This window comes from Caloenas nicobarica, chromosome 1, assembly GCF_036013445.1.
Source record: "Caloenas nicobarica isolate bCalNic1 chromosome 1, bCalNic1.hap1, whole genome shotgun sequence".
Classification (NCBI taxonomy): Eukaryota; Metazoa; Chordata; class Aves; order Columbiformes; family Columbidae; genus Caloenas; species Caloenas nicobarica.
The window spans coordinates 528,146-543,471 of record NC_088245.1 but is presented as its reverse complement, the minus strand read 5'-3'; the positions used below and the strand labels follow the sequence as shown (position 1 = coordinate 543,471).

Here is a 15,326-nt window from a genome sequence, read left to right as displayed (position 1 = left end):
AAGGAGCCGGAGGAGGAAGAACCTTGGCTATTATTTTGGCAAGTACCTTGGTTCGGCAGCCGCTCACAAGGACACTTTTAAAATTCTTCACGCTTTCAAACATATTGCTTAGCAGTGCGCTATTCAGAGACAAATTTCTCTGTGCTGTAGAATCCAGATGTAGGCAAGGCACACAAAATGGAGAAAGGCCTTCAGAGAGAGTTTGGAGCAAAATTCACACCCTAAACACACCTTCTGAAAAATCCTCCATGGTAAATCAAGATTATTTGACTGTACATTTTTCCCCAAGAACTTTCATCCATAAGTACTGCAGGGCTAGAGAGCATCCAGTGGATGAGGAACAAACTGGATCATAGGCTTGGTTTAAAAAAAAAAAAAAAAAAAAAGGGGGGTATCTTCAGGAGAAAAAACAACATCTCTTCAAAGGAAAAGTCCATCCAAAAGCAAGATGCAGGATAGAGATAGAGACATTCTGAACAACCTGCTGGAAAGAGGCCTAAACCTAAAGGACGGTTCCTGTGCCAGTCAGTCTCGAGCGCCCGTGTTCTCTGCAGCGTGTCCAGCCCAGTCCGACCAGCAAGCGCTGGCCCCGCTGCTCCCGGGCTCCGGCCCGGAGAACGGCAGGCGGGATTTCTGCTGGGAGCGACAGCTCTGATGGGATCCTGCTCCTCTGACTTATCAACAAGGTTTTCTCTCCTGCAGTGACAAGCTGATAAGGACTCGCAATGTATCACGGCAGATGCCAACTGCAGCTGCTATCACTTGTAAGGCAATACGCAATAATCCAGCCTCACACGGGGCACCTATAGGACTTGCAAATGGTATTTGATGCACACGCTAAGGAATCTCAGTTTGCTGTATTTCAAAGAGACACTGGGGCAACGTTACTCATTGCTGAGTACGCAAAGACAACATTGTTGACATGGGAAACACTTATTACCCTTCTCCTAATAAACGGAGAGAAGAAAGTTGATTAAAAACACACAGGTGAAGAAAGAACGAAAAATCCAGAACATCACAGAAAATCGCTGTCTTGACCCAAAGACTTTCAAGCACGTTAAAGCTCCAGCGCGAATCCCCGCGGGCAGGAGAGCCGAGTCCTGCGCAGGAAGCAGGCACCACGGGGCAGACGGCGACACCCGCGCGATACCCGTCGATACCAACGCTGCACCGCACAGCCGTTCTTCCAGCAGCTCATCACCTCACCAGTACGGTGTTACACGTGTGAGGGTCTTGGCAGAAATCTGGTGCTGAAAAAAGCTGGCATCCAAAGAAAGCTCCGTAAGTTTTGAAGACTAGTATTCCCTGAGAGAGGAATTTACACCGGAGAAAAAAGAAAATAAGAAAAAGTACCGCACAGTGTGCCTGAACGGACAGTCGAGTTGCAGCGAGCGGACCAGGACAGCTCAGGCCAGTTTCGTCCCTCCTACGTGTGGCAGAGAAGCCGAGATCCTGATGCTGTTCTGCCTGACACCGTCTAAATCCTCCCTTCGCTTCGGGATTATTTCTCTCCAAATTCTTAAGCAGAGAATTTCTTGTCAATGGCACCTTGATTTTCAGAAGGGTTATTTGGCCTTAGAAGCTCCAACAATCCAGAAGCCACCCTGTTGACCTGCAACACGTAAGATCTCAGTGGAAAAATCCTGTCCTAACCTCAAGTAAAGAATGTAGCACAGCGGAAAGCAGGACTTCTGACAGACAGCGGTCCCAAGAGGTTGTATAATTCTCATACCAGGCTACGGCAACCAGCCGCATCTTGGCTTCTTCCCATCTCTTTCAAAATGACCTTCCCAGTAGATAAAACAAGGAATAGGAGAATCTCCCGACCCCGGCACGAAGGAAAAGCTTCACCGGTAACTCCGGGTCCCTCCCAGCCTGAAGCAGACACAGAAACACCCTGCAGGAAACTCCTTCATGGAAATAAAGCTGAAACGGAAGACACAGGATGAAGGGGTTTTGGTAACTTTTGTTGCTAGCGATCATAAAAACCACTCAGCTTAAGCAGGTGCCCAGAGACCGTCTCCCACGCAGCATCCAGGCCTGGGGCCCGAGCAAACCAGCGCCCAGGGGCACCGGTGCTGGTGGCCCAGGCTGCCTCCAAACAGCACGGCTCTGCAGACCGACCCGACGCCAGGATGCGCTTTATCTGCGTGCGCAGCCGCCCGCCCGGCCCCGACGCGCTCCCGAGGGAGCCGGGCCCTTCGGATCAGGACCGTGCGCAGTCTGATCTGTGGCAAAAATTAAACTTTAAACAGACTGAGAACATTTTAGGCCAGACCAATTTTTCTAGCTATAGTTTAAGATTACTAAAAATAGTTTTGTAATGCCAACTGGTGGCAGCTCTAATAATCAGAGAGGGATCACTTGCTCTGTGTGTCCTCAGGGAATCTCCATCTCCTCTTTGCACTGAAGGAGATTCTGACACTTCTTCCCATTGCACTGTCCTCATCAGATCCCACCCGGCCCTCTTAATCCTGGATTGGTACTAGACCGCAAACAGCATTCCAGAAAGCTGGTCAGGCTCTGACGAGCTACTTTCCCGTCCCCTGCGGTATCCCTGTGCATCCCTAGACCCGCAGGACCTGGCGGCCGTTCCTTGCCAATGCTGAGCCCACCACCCAGCGCGTCCCGGTGCGTGCACGTATCCCGTGGGATCCCAGCGCCCGCACCCGTCGGGCGGGCAGGCTCCTCCGAGCACAGACCCTGACCCTCCTGCCAGGCTTCTGGTCTCGTTCTTTCTTTGCAGGTTGTGCTGCTGCAGAGCGCGTAAGTGAAAACCACCACAAACCTGCGGCCAGCTCTGAACGGAGCAGACTGCCCGCTGAACAGCCCTGCCCTCCAAAAAGCACGTTCCTCCCTGCGGCCCAGGGCTGTTCAAGCACCGCAGGGCCAGCGGTGCCATTGCAGGTGGCGGGGTTCAGCACCCAGAGCCGTTCCCTGCACAATCCTGGAGAAACCCAAACCAGCCCTGGAGCTGCTGCCCGGCTCACGGTGGCCGCGACCTCCCAGCGTCACCCAGCACATCAGCCCCTCCTCAATAAACACACAGCAGCGTCGTGGAACCGCAAAAACTGCCATCCAGGTGGTGACGCCCCTGAAGAAACACCAAATAAAGTGCAGTCACCTTTATCTGTGACTTACACAGGCTGTTTACCAACATTTAACAGGGGAACAAACACTCAAAAGGAGAGGAAAGGGAGGTATGGTCCACAGCTTAAGCTAAATATGTATTTCATATTCCTAAACTTTGTAAATTTTATTTGCTTTAAACAAGTAAAACAGGGTATATAAATTCTATATTCTCTTTATCTCAAACAGCTTATCCAAAGTGATGCAAGATCCACCTGGACACCACCCAAGACTGCAATCACAAAGACCTATTTATTTGGAATAGAAACCAAACTGGGTTAGAGAGGAGCAGACGGGTTGGTCAGAAGTATAAAAAAATTAATTGCAGGAAAAGATTCAAAGAATGGGGCACATTAATGGCAAAGCAATGTGTATTTAAGCAGATAGCAAACAGGGATATAAAACGGTGAGGGGGATTTCACAAAACCAAAACTTCCACAGAGCATCTGAACAAGAAAACACTGGAGTGGAGAAAACAAGAAAAAACTGGAGAGTAACTTATTTATAAACCAGTAAGATGAGATACTTTTCTACATCAGGCATAATTAGCTGCCTTATGACATAGTTAGCTGCCTTATGACACAACTGGCGTAAAGAGCGCAGCAGGGATTTGAAAGAGGTCAGATATTTATACAGAACACAGGAACAGACAGAGAAACGACAAAGTCCACTGAGCCTGCAGCCCACCGCCAACCCCACCACCAGGAAGCCCGTGTCCCCCAACTCCATCACCCCCATGTCCGTGGTTCCCCGCACACCCCCAGCAGCTCCCCCTCCCCAGCCCATCACCACCTGCTCCCCACACAGACCCAGAGCCTCTTCCCACCACGCCATTCCCAGCCACCCTCTCGTTCCTGTTTGGCCAGAATGTGGCAGAACGCGTCACAGCTGTCCTGGAGCTTGCCTGGGCTTGGTGGCCAGAACCACAGGGCTCGATGAGCCACCAACTCCCCACTCTCAGTTGCCATGTCTCAAGCAACTTGGCTTTGCAACCTCCACACATGGGACAAATTTGGTTGAAAACAATGAAGTGGACGAGGAGAAGAGAGGAGAGGAACAGCAATTGCTAATGTCCAACTGCCCCAGGAGAACAGGCTAAAAGGAGAGACCGGGGATCTTCCACGTGGGGCAGGAGCCACCAAGGACCCTTGGGCTCTCCCAAGGGCCAGTTCTGCAGTCGGAACACTGCTGTACCCTTCCAGGAGCCCGCAGCGTTAGCTCATCAGAGACTCATTACCACACACCGACAGGACCTTGCAATTGTATTATACAAGTCTGTGGTGGAAAACCATTACCTGTCCATCCCACAGACCTGAGAGGGACCAGGACCGTACCCTGACACCTGGTCACCACAGGCTTGGTCAAGCAGTTGCACATATCACAAGCAACAAAACCGCTTCTTCCAAACACATTTTTTCACGTCCCTGAGATATTTTAGTTTTATTCAGTTCATTTTGTTCTGTCCTTCATGAGGAATTCTTCTCTTCTTCCTCTTCCATGACTCATTTTTCAAAGCTTCCAACAACAAGGGGAAATAATTTATCCGTGTCTCAAGAAACTCTCATTATTCCTGAAAAATCTTGTAGCTTCCAGACGCTGACCACCAGACAAACAGCGGAGAAGCGTTGCCCGCAGGCTCCCACAGCACCAACCACCTCACCCCCCAAGAGGACACCTGGTTTGGGAACCAAGCACAAGGTGTCACTCAAGTCACTCCATTTCAGTCCCCAGGAGAGTTAGAGTTCCTCAGGCGGAGAGCAAGAACACTCGGCACCCGAGGGCTCTGAGAGAACTGAGGGAGTGCAGCTCTGGAGCCAGTGCCCACGGGACAGGGTGGCTCAGGCTGGAGGGACCGTGGGGACAACGAGCTCCGGGAGATGCTCTGCAGCATCGGGTGGGACGCTGCCCTCGCGCACACATCCCTCGCCAGAGCCCTGGGATCCCTGCTCAGAGGATCGCTAAAACAAGGCTGGCAGGCAGTACTCGTGACCAAGTCATTGCTTTTGTCAGCAAAGGAGAAATCAGTCTCCTTTTTCCAAATGAGGACCTGCTCACAGTGCCTCTGGTGTCTCACAGCCAGATCACCACAGTCTGTTTTGTCTAAAGGCACACCAAAAAAATCATTAAACCAGCCAAGAATACTTATTTCAGAAGTTAGAAGAGATGAAGGCTGACGTCTGGAAGGTTCTAGAGCAGCCAGAATAGCAGGCAGAAAAGCGTCGGTGGTTTGAGAAGTGGAACATGATCAGCCGTGCATGGTCAAGGTTTCAACTTGCTGGTCATGAGGCTCCATCACTGTTCCAGCTGTTTGTCACCCCTCGGCTCTAGGTCACCACAGGCACGGGCAGCGTGAGGGGGAAGTTTAAAGCTTTGGCTTTAAATCCAAATTATCAGTGGCTCCGTCTTTATCCACCTGTATCTAACCACCAGAAGCAGCGGGGACCCCGCAGCCCAGCGCACTGTGCGTGAGCAGCCTCTCTTCATTGTTCGGATGGATAAAGTTCAGAGGAAACCAGCTGGCTGAGCAAGCAGAAACTGCAAAACCTTCCACTAACAAAACCCTTCTTCTCTGTGCAATAACAACTTCATTCACACATAAAATAATCCCCTCTATCTAAACAACCTCCAGCACAACCAAGAACTGCTGTTAATACAATAATAACTCAACAAAACCATAACCACAGCCAACAGAAATCCAGTTTGCCATTTATTTCACAGAGGGTTAGCTCAGATGCTGCAGTACGGAATGTCAATAAGGAACCACGCGAGAGAGGAAAACCTACCGTTGGATGCACATGGTAACAGTTGCTCGAGAATAACTCCTCCTAATCACAAAGCGCAAGGAACTGAGACTCCAAAACCAGTATGTTCATAGTGTTTCTAATTTCTCCCCAGTTTCCAGGCTAAGATTCAGTCCTCGCTGTGCCTTGTCTCCAAACCATTTCTCCCTGTGACCTTGCGATTTCAGTGCTGGTGACTACTGGTTCTGCCTTTGCTTGGGGCGCTCACATCTCATTTCATTTCTCATTATCAGTGAGAAGCAGATCAAGGACAGACTCTCCTCTGCTTGAATTCTTTAGCTATCTTGCAAAGGAAATAATGGTATTGATTATTGCTTGTTGTCATCCAACAGCTACCAGGACAGTTATAGCACACAGTCCAGACAGACACCGTTACCTTTCGCCGTGCTCTTGAAACCAAACCAGCTCCCCGAGAACCCCGAGGAGACTCGTCACACACGCGAGCTCCAGCGCATCGCTCGTTCCACCCAACCCAATACACACGCCCCTGGCTGAAGACCAGCAGCCACCTCCCAACGTCACCTGGGCGCACGCTGAAGGACCCTCGGCTTCCTCTCGCCAGCACACCAACAAGCAGCGTTTGCTTCCGAACAGCCACGCTCCAGAGAGGGCCCTACGCGAACCCTCGCACGCTGCGCCATTCTCTTCTCCTACAGCAACCTGAAATCACTGGCGTTCCCCACACCATGGGGATGGCTGTCAGGTCCCCTCACCTACACATCTTAACGTGAGACGCCAGCCCTATCGCAGCTTCCACGCCAGCCATCTCCTGTCCCCAGCGCTGTGGTCCCTGCGGAGATCCGTCCCGCAGCGCCGCTCCCGGCCCAGACCTGCACCGTGGGACGGGCTCCTCCCTCAGCATCGCCCTCCGAGAGCTCCCGGCTCTCGCCCCGCACGTCTCCCAAACGCTGCTCATCTCATCAGGCAACCAGCAATTCTCTGACAACGCTCCGCAAACCAGCTCCTACCCTTTCCCGAACAGCTCTTCTGCTCATACCCACCACACTTCAACACTTCCTCCAGCGCCACCTTCTCCTCGGGACCCTCCGCCCCCCAACCGCTGGATTCCCGGGAGCTCGGTGACCCCCCAGCTGGCACGTCCTTTTCCGGACCCTGATCTAAGTCCCCCAGGCTGCTGAAGCAGCTGCCCCTGGCACGGCAGCTCCCAAACCACAAACCCCCACGGCCTCTCCTGCTGCTGCCCCTTTGCAGACCTGCCACCCCCTCAGCCCAGCCCCACCTCAGCCAGGGATCTTCACCCACACCAGCTCCTGTTTCCTGCCAGCTGGCTGCAAAAAGGTTCTTCCCACCAACTGAAGTTCCCCCTGGTTCCAAAGGAGTCACAAGTCACCAAACATGACAAAGCACCAGCCGCAGCGGTTCCGCTCAGGCACTGGGTTCCGTTTATCCCCATCACTCCACCTGTCTGCAATGCCAGGGCGCCCCATCCAATAACTGTCAATATTCCTGTCCTTGCAAAAATTAACCAGCACCTCAAAAGCAGTAAATAACTGAGCGCTGCCCATCTACGCTGCCCAGAGATATTTCATAAGCGAGCCACTGAAGTGATTCTCTGTTAACTCTTCTGACGCCCTCTCAGCCACACATGAAGAAACCCAGCGCCGAGGAGCCACCGCCTGTCCTGGTCCGCTCGTCCTCCCCACAACTCACTTTCTCTCTGGAGATCACATGAAGATATGCAAACAATTACTGGTGAATACAGGATTTAATGATTCTGTTGCAATTACTGAGGAATGGCATCAGGACCACCTACTTAATACAAATGCATGAAGAGACACAGAGGGTGTGATAGAAAACACAAGGTAAGTGGGTGAAGACAAGAGATCGGAAAAGCAGTTCTGACCCCAAAGCCTTGTCCGTCTGTTGGTACCTTCCAGCCTCCTGGACAGAAACACCTTCACCCCATGACAAAGGAGCACGCAGCTCCACACAAACACCCGTTAGCTCCAAGGACCTACTGCAGGGAGCCCAACCAGCTGGCACAGCAGCCAAGACACAGGCACTTCGCAGCTACAAAAATGCGTCAGCGAGAGCAACAGTGGGTCTGCTTGGACTGCCACCTCCAAGGGGGGGTTTCCAGCATCCACAGCACAGGGCTCTGATGTGCTTTTGAGGCAGCAATTCACAGCATGGAACAGCAAGCCCCAGCTCCCACTCTGGAGCTCAGATCCACATTACAGCTAATGCAACTAGTCAGACTAGCGACTGCTCCCGCCTGCATTGCAAGAGGCATCAGCAAGAAAAGTAGAGGCAGGAAGATGAAAAGAAGATCCTTAAACTTTCTATGAAAACCTATGGAATTAGCCCACTTGCAGAGGAAGCCTTTTCTCATTCCTGTCTGCTGGAAGCTGACTTACAACCTACCGCAGGGTTTACATGTCTTCCAAGAAGTCTGCCCAACAGAATGGGCAACACCATCATCCCTCTAAGCCTCCCACCTCCCCAGGAGCTCTGCATCGCCGTGGCTCCGAGTTCTGGTTAGGAAGAGCTTCCATGCCCACCTCCCCTGGCCGCTCTCAGCCCGTGCCACCAGCGCCCAGCAAGAGAGGGGTGGGCACTGGGAGCCTTGCAGGTGGCCCATGGCACGGCGTGAGGCAGCAGCAGCTCACAGGGTACAACGTCAACCCCGGGCTGGGGGAAGAGGGTTCAGAGAGGCACCCGCTCCTCCTGGGGGTCCCAGCAGAGCATGGCGCCCACCGCCCTGCCCCACAGGGTGCGACCAATGAGCCAGGGCCCGACTGCAGGACCAGAGCCCCAGGGCCACACTGAGGAGCCACGCTGCCACACCGGGGACTGACTGGGCCACCCACGGCCTGACCCACACCCCATGGCCCTGCAGCCCCAGGGCCTGACTGAGGGACCTGCACCCAGGCCTGGCCAGGGGCCATGGCCCTGTGCGCCCAGGGTCTGACTGGGGACCCAGGGCTGGAGCTGACATCCAGGTAACCCCAGGGCTGGAGCTGACGCCCGGGGGACCCCAGGGCTGGAGCTGATGTCCCGGTAACCCCAGGGCTGGAGCTGACCGGGGACCCCAGAGCTGGAGCTGACGTCCGGGTAACCCCAGGGCTGGAGCTGATGTCCCGGTAACCCCAGGGCTGGAGCTGACGCCCGGGGGACCCCAGGGCTGGAGCTGATGTCCCGGTAACCCCAGGACTGGAGCTGACGCCCGGGGACCCCAGGACTGGAGCTGACGCCCAGGGGACCCCAGGGCTGGAGCTGACGCCCAGGGGACCCCAGGGCTGGAGCTGATGTCCGGGTAACCCCAGGGCTGGAGCTGACGCCTGGGGACCCCAGGGCTGGAGCTGACACCCGGGGGACCCCAGGACTGGAGCTGACCGGGGACCCCAGAGCTGGAGCTGACGCCTGGGGGACCCCAGGGCTGGAGCTGATGTCCGGGTAACCCCAGGGCTGGAGCTGACGCCTGGGGACCCCAGGGCTGGAGCTGACACCCGGGGGACCCCAGGGCTCGGCTGGGGCCCTGCAGCCAGACTCGGGACCCCACGGCCGCGGCAACCAGCGCTGCCAGCCCGCAGCCCGCGGCCGGAGCGGGACCGCCGCGCTGGAGCAGCACACGGGACACTGCGAGCAGAGCCCGCAGCCGCCGGGCGCACCCCCGGCCCCCCGCCCGCCCCCGCCGCCGCCCGCCGGCCCCACTCACCCTTGACGGCTTCGCCCCGGTTGAGCTGGATCTCGCCCTCGCCCTGCGGCGCGTAGCTCTTCACCACGATGAACTTGCGGCCGGGCACGGCGCTGTACAGCTTCCGCTTGGGCCCGCGCAGCGGGGCGGGCGCGGCGTGCGGCGCGGGCTCGGAGCCGGGCCCGGGGGGCCCCGCCGGGCCGCCGGGGCTGTAAACGAAGACGTAGGTTACGGTGCTGATGCCCGGCAGCTCGCGGCTCGGCCCGCCGCGGCCCGCGGGCTGCGCCATGGCGGGGCCGGCGCGGGGCTCAGCGCAGCCCCGGCCGCCGCGGCGCCGCCCGGGCGCGGGCACCGGCTGCGGCTGCGGGGCCGCCGCCCGCCGCCGGCTCCATGGCGCGGCGCCGCCCGCCCCGCGCGGCGCTCCGCTCCCTCCGGCGCACCATGGCCCGGGGCAGCTGCCGCCGCCGGCGGCTCCTCCCCCTGCGGGCGGGGACGGCGCCGGCCCGGCCGCCTCCCGCCCCCGGCCGCCGCCCCCGCCGCCCCGACCGGCCGCCGCCGCGGGGCCGGAGCCGCGCACCGAACCGCCCTCTGGCGGCCGCCGCCGCCGCGCTGCCCCGGGCCGGGGAGCGGCGGCTGGGGGCAGGGCCGGGGGGCCGGGGGGAGCGGTGCCAGGGAGCGGGGGGCAGTGCCAGAGAGCGGGGATTGGGGGCAGTGCCAGAGAGCGGGGGCTCTGGGCGCTGTGCCGGAGGCAGGCTGGGGGCAGGAGCGGGGGCAGGACCGGGGGCAGGCTGCAGGGGCAGGACCGGGGGCAGGAGCGGGGGCAGGTTGCAGGGGCAGGTTGCAGGGGCAGGAGCGGGGGCAGTACCGGGGGCAGGCTGCAGGGGCAGGACCGGGGGCAGTACCGGGGGCAGGTTGCAGGGGCAGGTTGCAGAGGCAGGACCGGGGGCAGTGCCGGGGGCAGGTTGCAGGGGCAGGTTGCAGAGGCAGAACCGGGGGCAGGCTGCAGGGGCAGGACCGGGGGCAGGAGCGGGGGCAGTACCGGGGGCAGGCTGCAGGGGCAGGACCGGGGGCAGTACCGGGGGCAGGTTGCAGGGGCAGGTTGCAGAGGCAGGACCAGGGGCAGTGCCGGGGGCAGGACCAGGGGCAGGTTGCAGGGGCAGGACCGGGGGCAGGACCAGGGGCAGGTTGCAGGGGCAGGAGCGGGGGCAGGACCAGGGGCAGGTTGCAGGGGAAGGAGCGGGGGCAGGACCAGGGGCAGGTTGCAGGGGCAGGTTGCAGGGGCAGTGCCGGGGGCAGGACCGGGGGCAGGACCAGGGGCAGGTTGCAGGGGCAGGAGCGGGGGCAGGACCAGGGGCAGGTTGCAGGGGCAGGACCGGGGGCAGTGCCGGGGGCAGGTTGCAGGGGCAGGTTGCAAGGGCAGTGCCGGGGGCAGGTTGCAGGAGCAGGTTGCAGGGGCAGTGCCGGGGGCAGGTTGCAGGGGCAGGACCAGGGGCAGGACCGGGGGCAGGTTGCAGGGGCAGGTTGCAGGGGCAGTGCCGGAGGCAGGTTGCAGGGGCAGGACCAGGGGCAGTGCCGGGGGCAGGTTGCAGGGGCAGGTTGCAGGGGCAGGGCCGGGGGCAGGTTGCAGGGGCAGGTTGCAGGGGCAGGGCCGGGGGCAAGTTGCAGGGGCAGGACCGGGGGCAGTGCCGGGGGCAGGTTGCAGGGGCAGGACCAGGGGCAGGAGCGGGGGCAGGACCAGGGGCAGGTTGCAGGGGCAGGAGCGGGGGCAGGACCAGGGGCAGGACCGGGGGCAGTGCCGGGGGCAGGTTGCAGGGGCAGGTTGCAGGGGCAGTGCCGGGGGCAGGTTGCAGGGGCAGGACCAGGGGCAGGACCGGGGGCAGGTTGCAGGGGCAGTGCCGGCGGGCGGGCAGCTTGGGGGGGTTTGCCCCGAGGAGCAGTGCACGGGGGCAGGCCGGGGGCCGTGTGCGGGAGGGACAGTCCGGGGGAGGGCCATGCCCGGCGCGGCAGTGTGCGGGGACGGGTTTGGGGGGCAGCGGCGGGGGAGCAGCAGTTCGGGGGCGGGGGGATGTGCGGGCTGCTCCCGGGGCGGGGAGCGGTGCCCGTCTGGGGGGTGGCAGCAGTGTCCTCTGCACGGAGGCAGTGCCGGGGGCCCCTCTGCCCCCGACCCGCCGCCGCCGCGCACCGCAGCCCCCCCCGCAGCCCCCCCGTACGCAGCCCCGCACAGGGCTCTCGGGGCTGGTCCCGCCTGCGGCCCCTGCAGCGCCCTGCTCGCAGCCCCGCTCCGAGCCTGCGGCCCCCCCGATGTGCACTCGCAGCCTCCTTGGGTGTGCGCATCCTCCCCCCCCGCCACCCCCAGGTCCGTGGGGCCATGTTTCCACAGCCATGGGGGGCAGGGGGCGGCAGTGCAGCGGGGTGTCCCCCGCAGACCCACCTGCTGCTGGAGCTGCTGGGGACGCTGCGGGTGGATGGAGCGGCCGATGCGGCAGGAAAAGCCGCCCCGTGCGCCCCCCCAGCAATGGCTGTGACCCAGAGCAGGGCCGGGGGACAGGACCATGTCCCTCTGCCTGGGACATTCTGAGCGTCCCCAGGAGCTCCGGCACCGCCACGGAGCAGACACCCAGCGCGTGGAAACCAGCAGGACGCCGGGAACGCGACCCAACGTCGAAACAACCGGCACAAGAGGCACGGCTGCCCGTCTTGGCATCAGCCTCGGCCCGAACCCTCTTCACAAACTGCCATCCACAGGCACAGGCTTCAGTAGAAGGCACTGTCACCCCGGGGATGTGCGGGGACCCTGCCAGCCTCAGCCCCAGCCTGCCGCTGCCATACTGCGCTCATTCACAGTCCCTCAAGGGAAAAAACACTTAATAAGAAATAAATAGCTACCCTTTCCTTATAATGCTTCTAAATGTCACTCCGGTATCATTTTTAGTCAATGCAGAGATATTAAAGACCAGCTCAGATCTCAGATCTCTCCCCTCTATGCTTTTAGGAACAGTCACGAGCAGCATGCAGGACGTGTAGGTATTGCAGGCAGCTCGCAGCAACATCTGCTCAGCGCGGTGGCCGGCGCCGCAGCCCCGTGGCCTCTGCGTGCTCCGCTGGCCTGGGGACGCGCAGCCCGCGGGCCGGCGCCGGTGGTGGCACACGAGCAGGGCGGCCGGTGCACGGTGGGATCGCTGCCGTGCAGGGCTGTGAGACCTCCAGCACCGCCGGCTGCAGCGGGGCCCACGCAGACCTGCATGTGGAGAGCAGGATCCCCCTCCTGCCATGTTGCTTCTCCAAACTACCGACTGCAAAGCCCCCCTTCCCCTTGCTGTGCCACCACTGCTGTTCTCAGCCGTGTGGCCAACATGCCACTGCCTCAGCCACTGCAGAACCCCCGGCTCCACTGAGGAACCCACAACTCCACCATGGAAGTCCTGGCTCCACCACAGAACCCCCAGCTCCACCGCAGAACCCCCGGCTCCACTGAGGAACCCCCGGCTCTACCGCAGAACACCCGGCTCCACCGCAGACCCTGTGCCCGGCACCCTCCAGCAGGATTGCAGCAGCTTTCTGCACCATCTCCCATGCACCTCCTCAGCAACAACATTCCATCGTCTTTCACGTCATTTTTGAAAACGCTGCTGCTGGACCAAGAGCCGGCCCTTGCACAAGTGACATGAAGATCTGAACAGCCGCCCCCGGTCTCGGTGGCTGCTCTGGAGCAGCTGCACGGGGAAGCATCAATCATGTGCCTCGCGATCCGGCTCCTATCTGCCATATTGATTTTGGAGCACACTCGTTTTTTAATCGTTAAGGAGTTATTAAGTCAAAATGTCTCAGAAGCCTACCTCTATTATATCAGAGGCACATTTATAATGAGTTTTGTAATAATTCCAAAGAATACCACCAGTTTTGTTTGGGCTCTTTTGGAAGGCTCAATTTCAATTAAATGATGTTAATTAGTTTAATCATATTTCATGTTAATGCCCACTTGATAGAAACCCATGTGAATGGTGCAGCTGCTCTAGGTTCAGGCTCTTCTCTAGGAACATTTCTACCTATATTCCCAACTGGAAAAGGTGAGAAAAACTGCCCGGAATGGGGTTTCTGTTTTCTGTCAGTCAGGAGCGGAGCATCTCTTGGCACGTCTCCACGTGAACTGACAACGTGTTTCTTCACCTCCTTTATCACCTTGCACCATAAGGCACCTTGAGGCCCTCGGAGCAGGTTCCATCCTCTGTATCGCCTGGTTAAGCTGTAGCTAATCGCTGCTGGATCCATAACTTATTTCTGAACAGCAGCCAGGACGCCGTGTATATTATAAATAAAACAAACACCACCGCAGCAGTGTTTATTAAGCAGCTAAGGAGCTTCTCCGTGTCTCCAGTGTGTGATCAAGATTTCGCCGCACGCGATGCCACATTCTTCTTCTCTCCGAGACGCGCGGGACGGGCGCTGTGTCCGGGATGCCCGGGAGCCAGAGGACACCCCTCACCCGGCGGTGCCGAGTGGGGACAGCTCAAATCAAACAGCCACCGCGAAGGAGGAGCAGCCCTTTGTGCACAGAGATCGTGCCCTCGGGGACCACGGGGCTTTCCCTTCACGGTGACCGTTTATCTGGAACTTGTCCATCTGAACCGTGCGTCAGACTCCAGCGCAGCGACTGGAGAACGACGGTGGGTCCATCATCCCAGCAGGAGGTGTCGTTCAGGCTGTGCCGCAGGCGAGAGGGACGCGGCTGGTCCCGGGAGCCTGGAGAGCAGAGGGAGGACTCGTCCCCACGTCACGCGCTGCCTCTGCAGCCAGCAACTGCTCTGGAGGCCGGCGAGCTGACGGAGGATTGTCTGCAGAGCTTTGCCCAGAGCCAGGAGGAGCCCGAGCAGCCTCCACACGCTGTCCTCCATACGGTGTCCTCCATACGGTGTCCTCCAGACACTGTTCTCCACATGCTGTCCTGAATATGGTGTCCTCCATACACTGTCCTCCAGACAGTGTCCTCTACACGGTGTCCTCCATACGGTGTCCTCCACATGGTGTTCTCCATACGGTGTTCCACCATATGGTGTTCTGCCATACAGTGAACTCCATGTGGTGTCCTCCATACGGTGTTCCTCCATACTGTGTCCTCCAGACAAGTGTTCTCCGTAGGATGTTCTCCATATGGGATTCTCCATATGGTGTCTTCCACACAGTGTCCCCCATACGGTGTCCTCCATACGGTGTCCTCCATACAGTGTCCTCCACACAGTGTCCTCCATACGGTGTCCTCCATGCGGCGTCCTCCACATGGTTTCGTCCATCCGGTGTCCTCCTGGCCAGTCCTGGAGGGGCTGCTCACAGCTTGGGTCTCTGGCAGACAAACGGGCACTCGAGCACCGCTGCTGTAAGCTTACACGTCAGAGTGGAAACCTGACGGCACGTGCCAGCATGCTGTTGTCTGGAATTGCTGAGGCCTCGCACTTCCTCTGCCTGTTGAAAATAACTATTTTAGATGGAACCACAGAACGAATCACAGACTAGTTTGGGTTGGAAGGGACCTTGAAGCTCATCTCGTTCCACCCCGCGCCATGGGCAGGGACACCTTCCAGCAGCCCAGGCTGCTCAGAGCCCCGTCCAGCCCGGCCCTGGGCGCTGCAGGGACGGGGCGCCCACAGCCTCACGGGCAGCCTGGGCCAGGGCCGCGCCACCCTCACGGTAAAGAATTTCTTCCTAATAACTAATCTAAATCTCCCCTCTTTCCATTAAAAGGC

General features: G+C 58.9%; 1 protein-coding gene across 11 annotated transcripts in view; it reads right to left on the bottom strand.

Annotated features, from left to right (window-relative positions):
* The window catches only part of SHANK3 (SH3 and multiple ankyrin repeat domains 3), a 364,754-nt gene that overhangs the window by 186,290 nt on the left and 163,138 nt on the right, over positions 1 to 15,326 (bottom strand). For all 11 annotated transcript variants that reach the window (XR_010607209.1, XM_065647548.1, XM_065647499.1 and 8 more), the window contains exon 11: positions 9,610 to 9,797. Coding sequence is in view for 10 of the 11 variants with exons in the window: in XM_065647548.1 (XP_065503620.1) it covers positions 9,610 to 9,797 (188 nt within the window). In the remaining variant the exon portion in view is untranslated. The remainder of the gene's footprint in view (positions 1 to 9,609; positions 9,798 to 15,326) is intronic.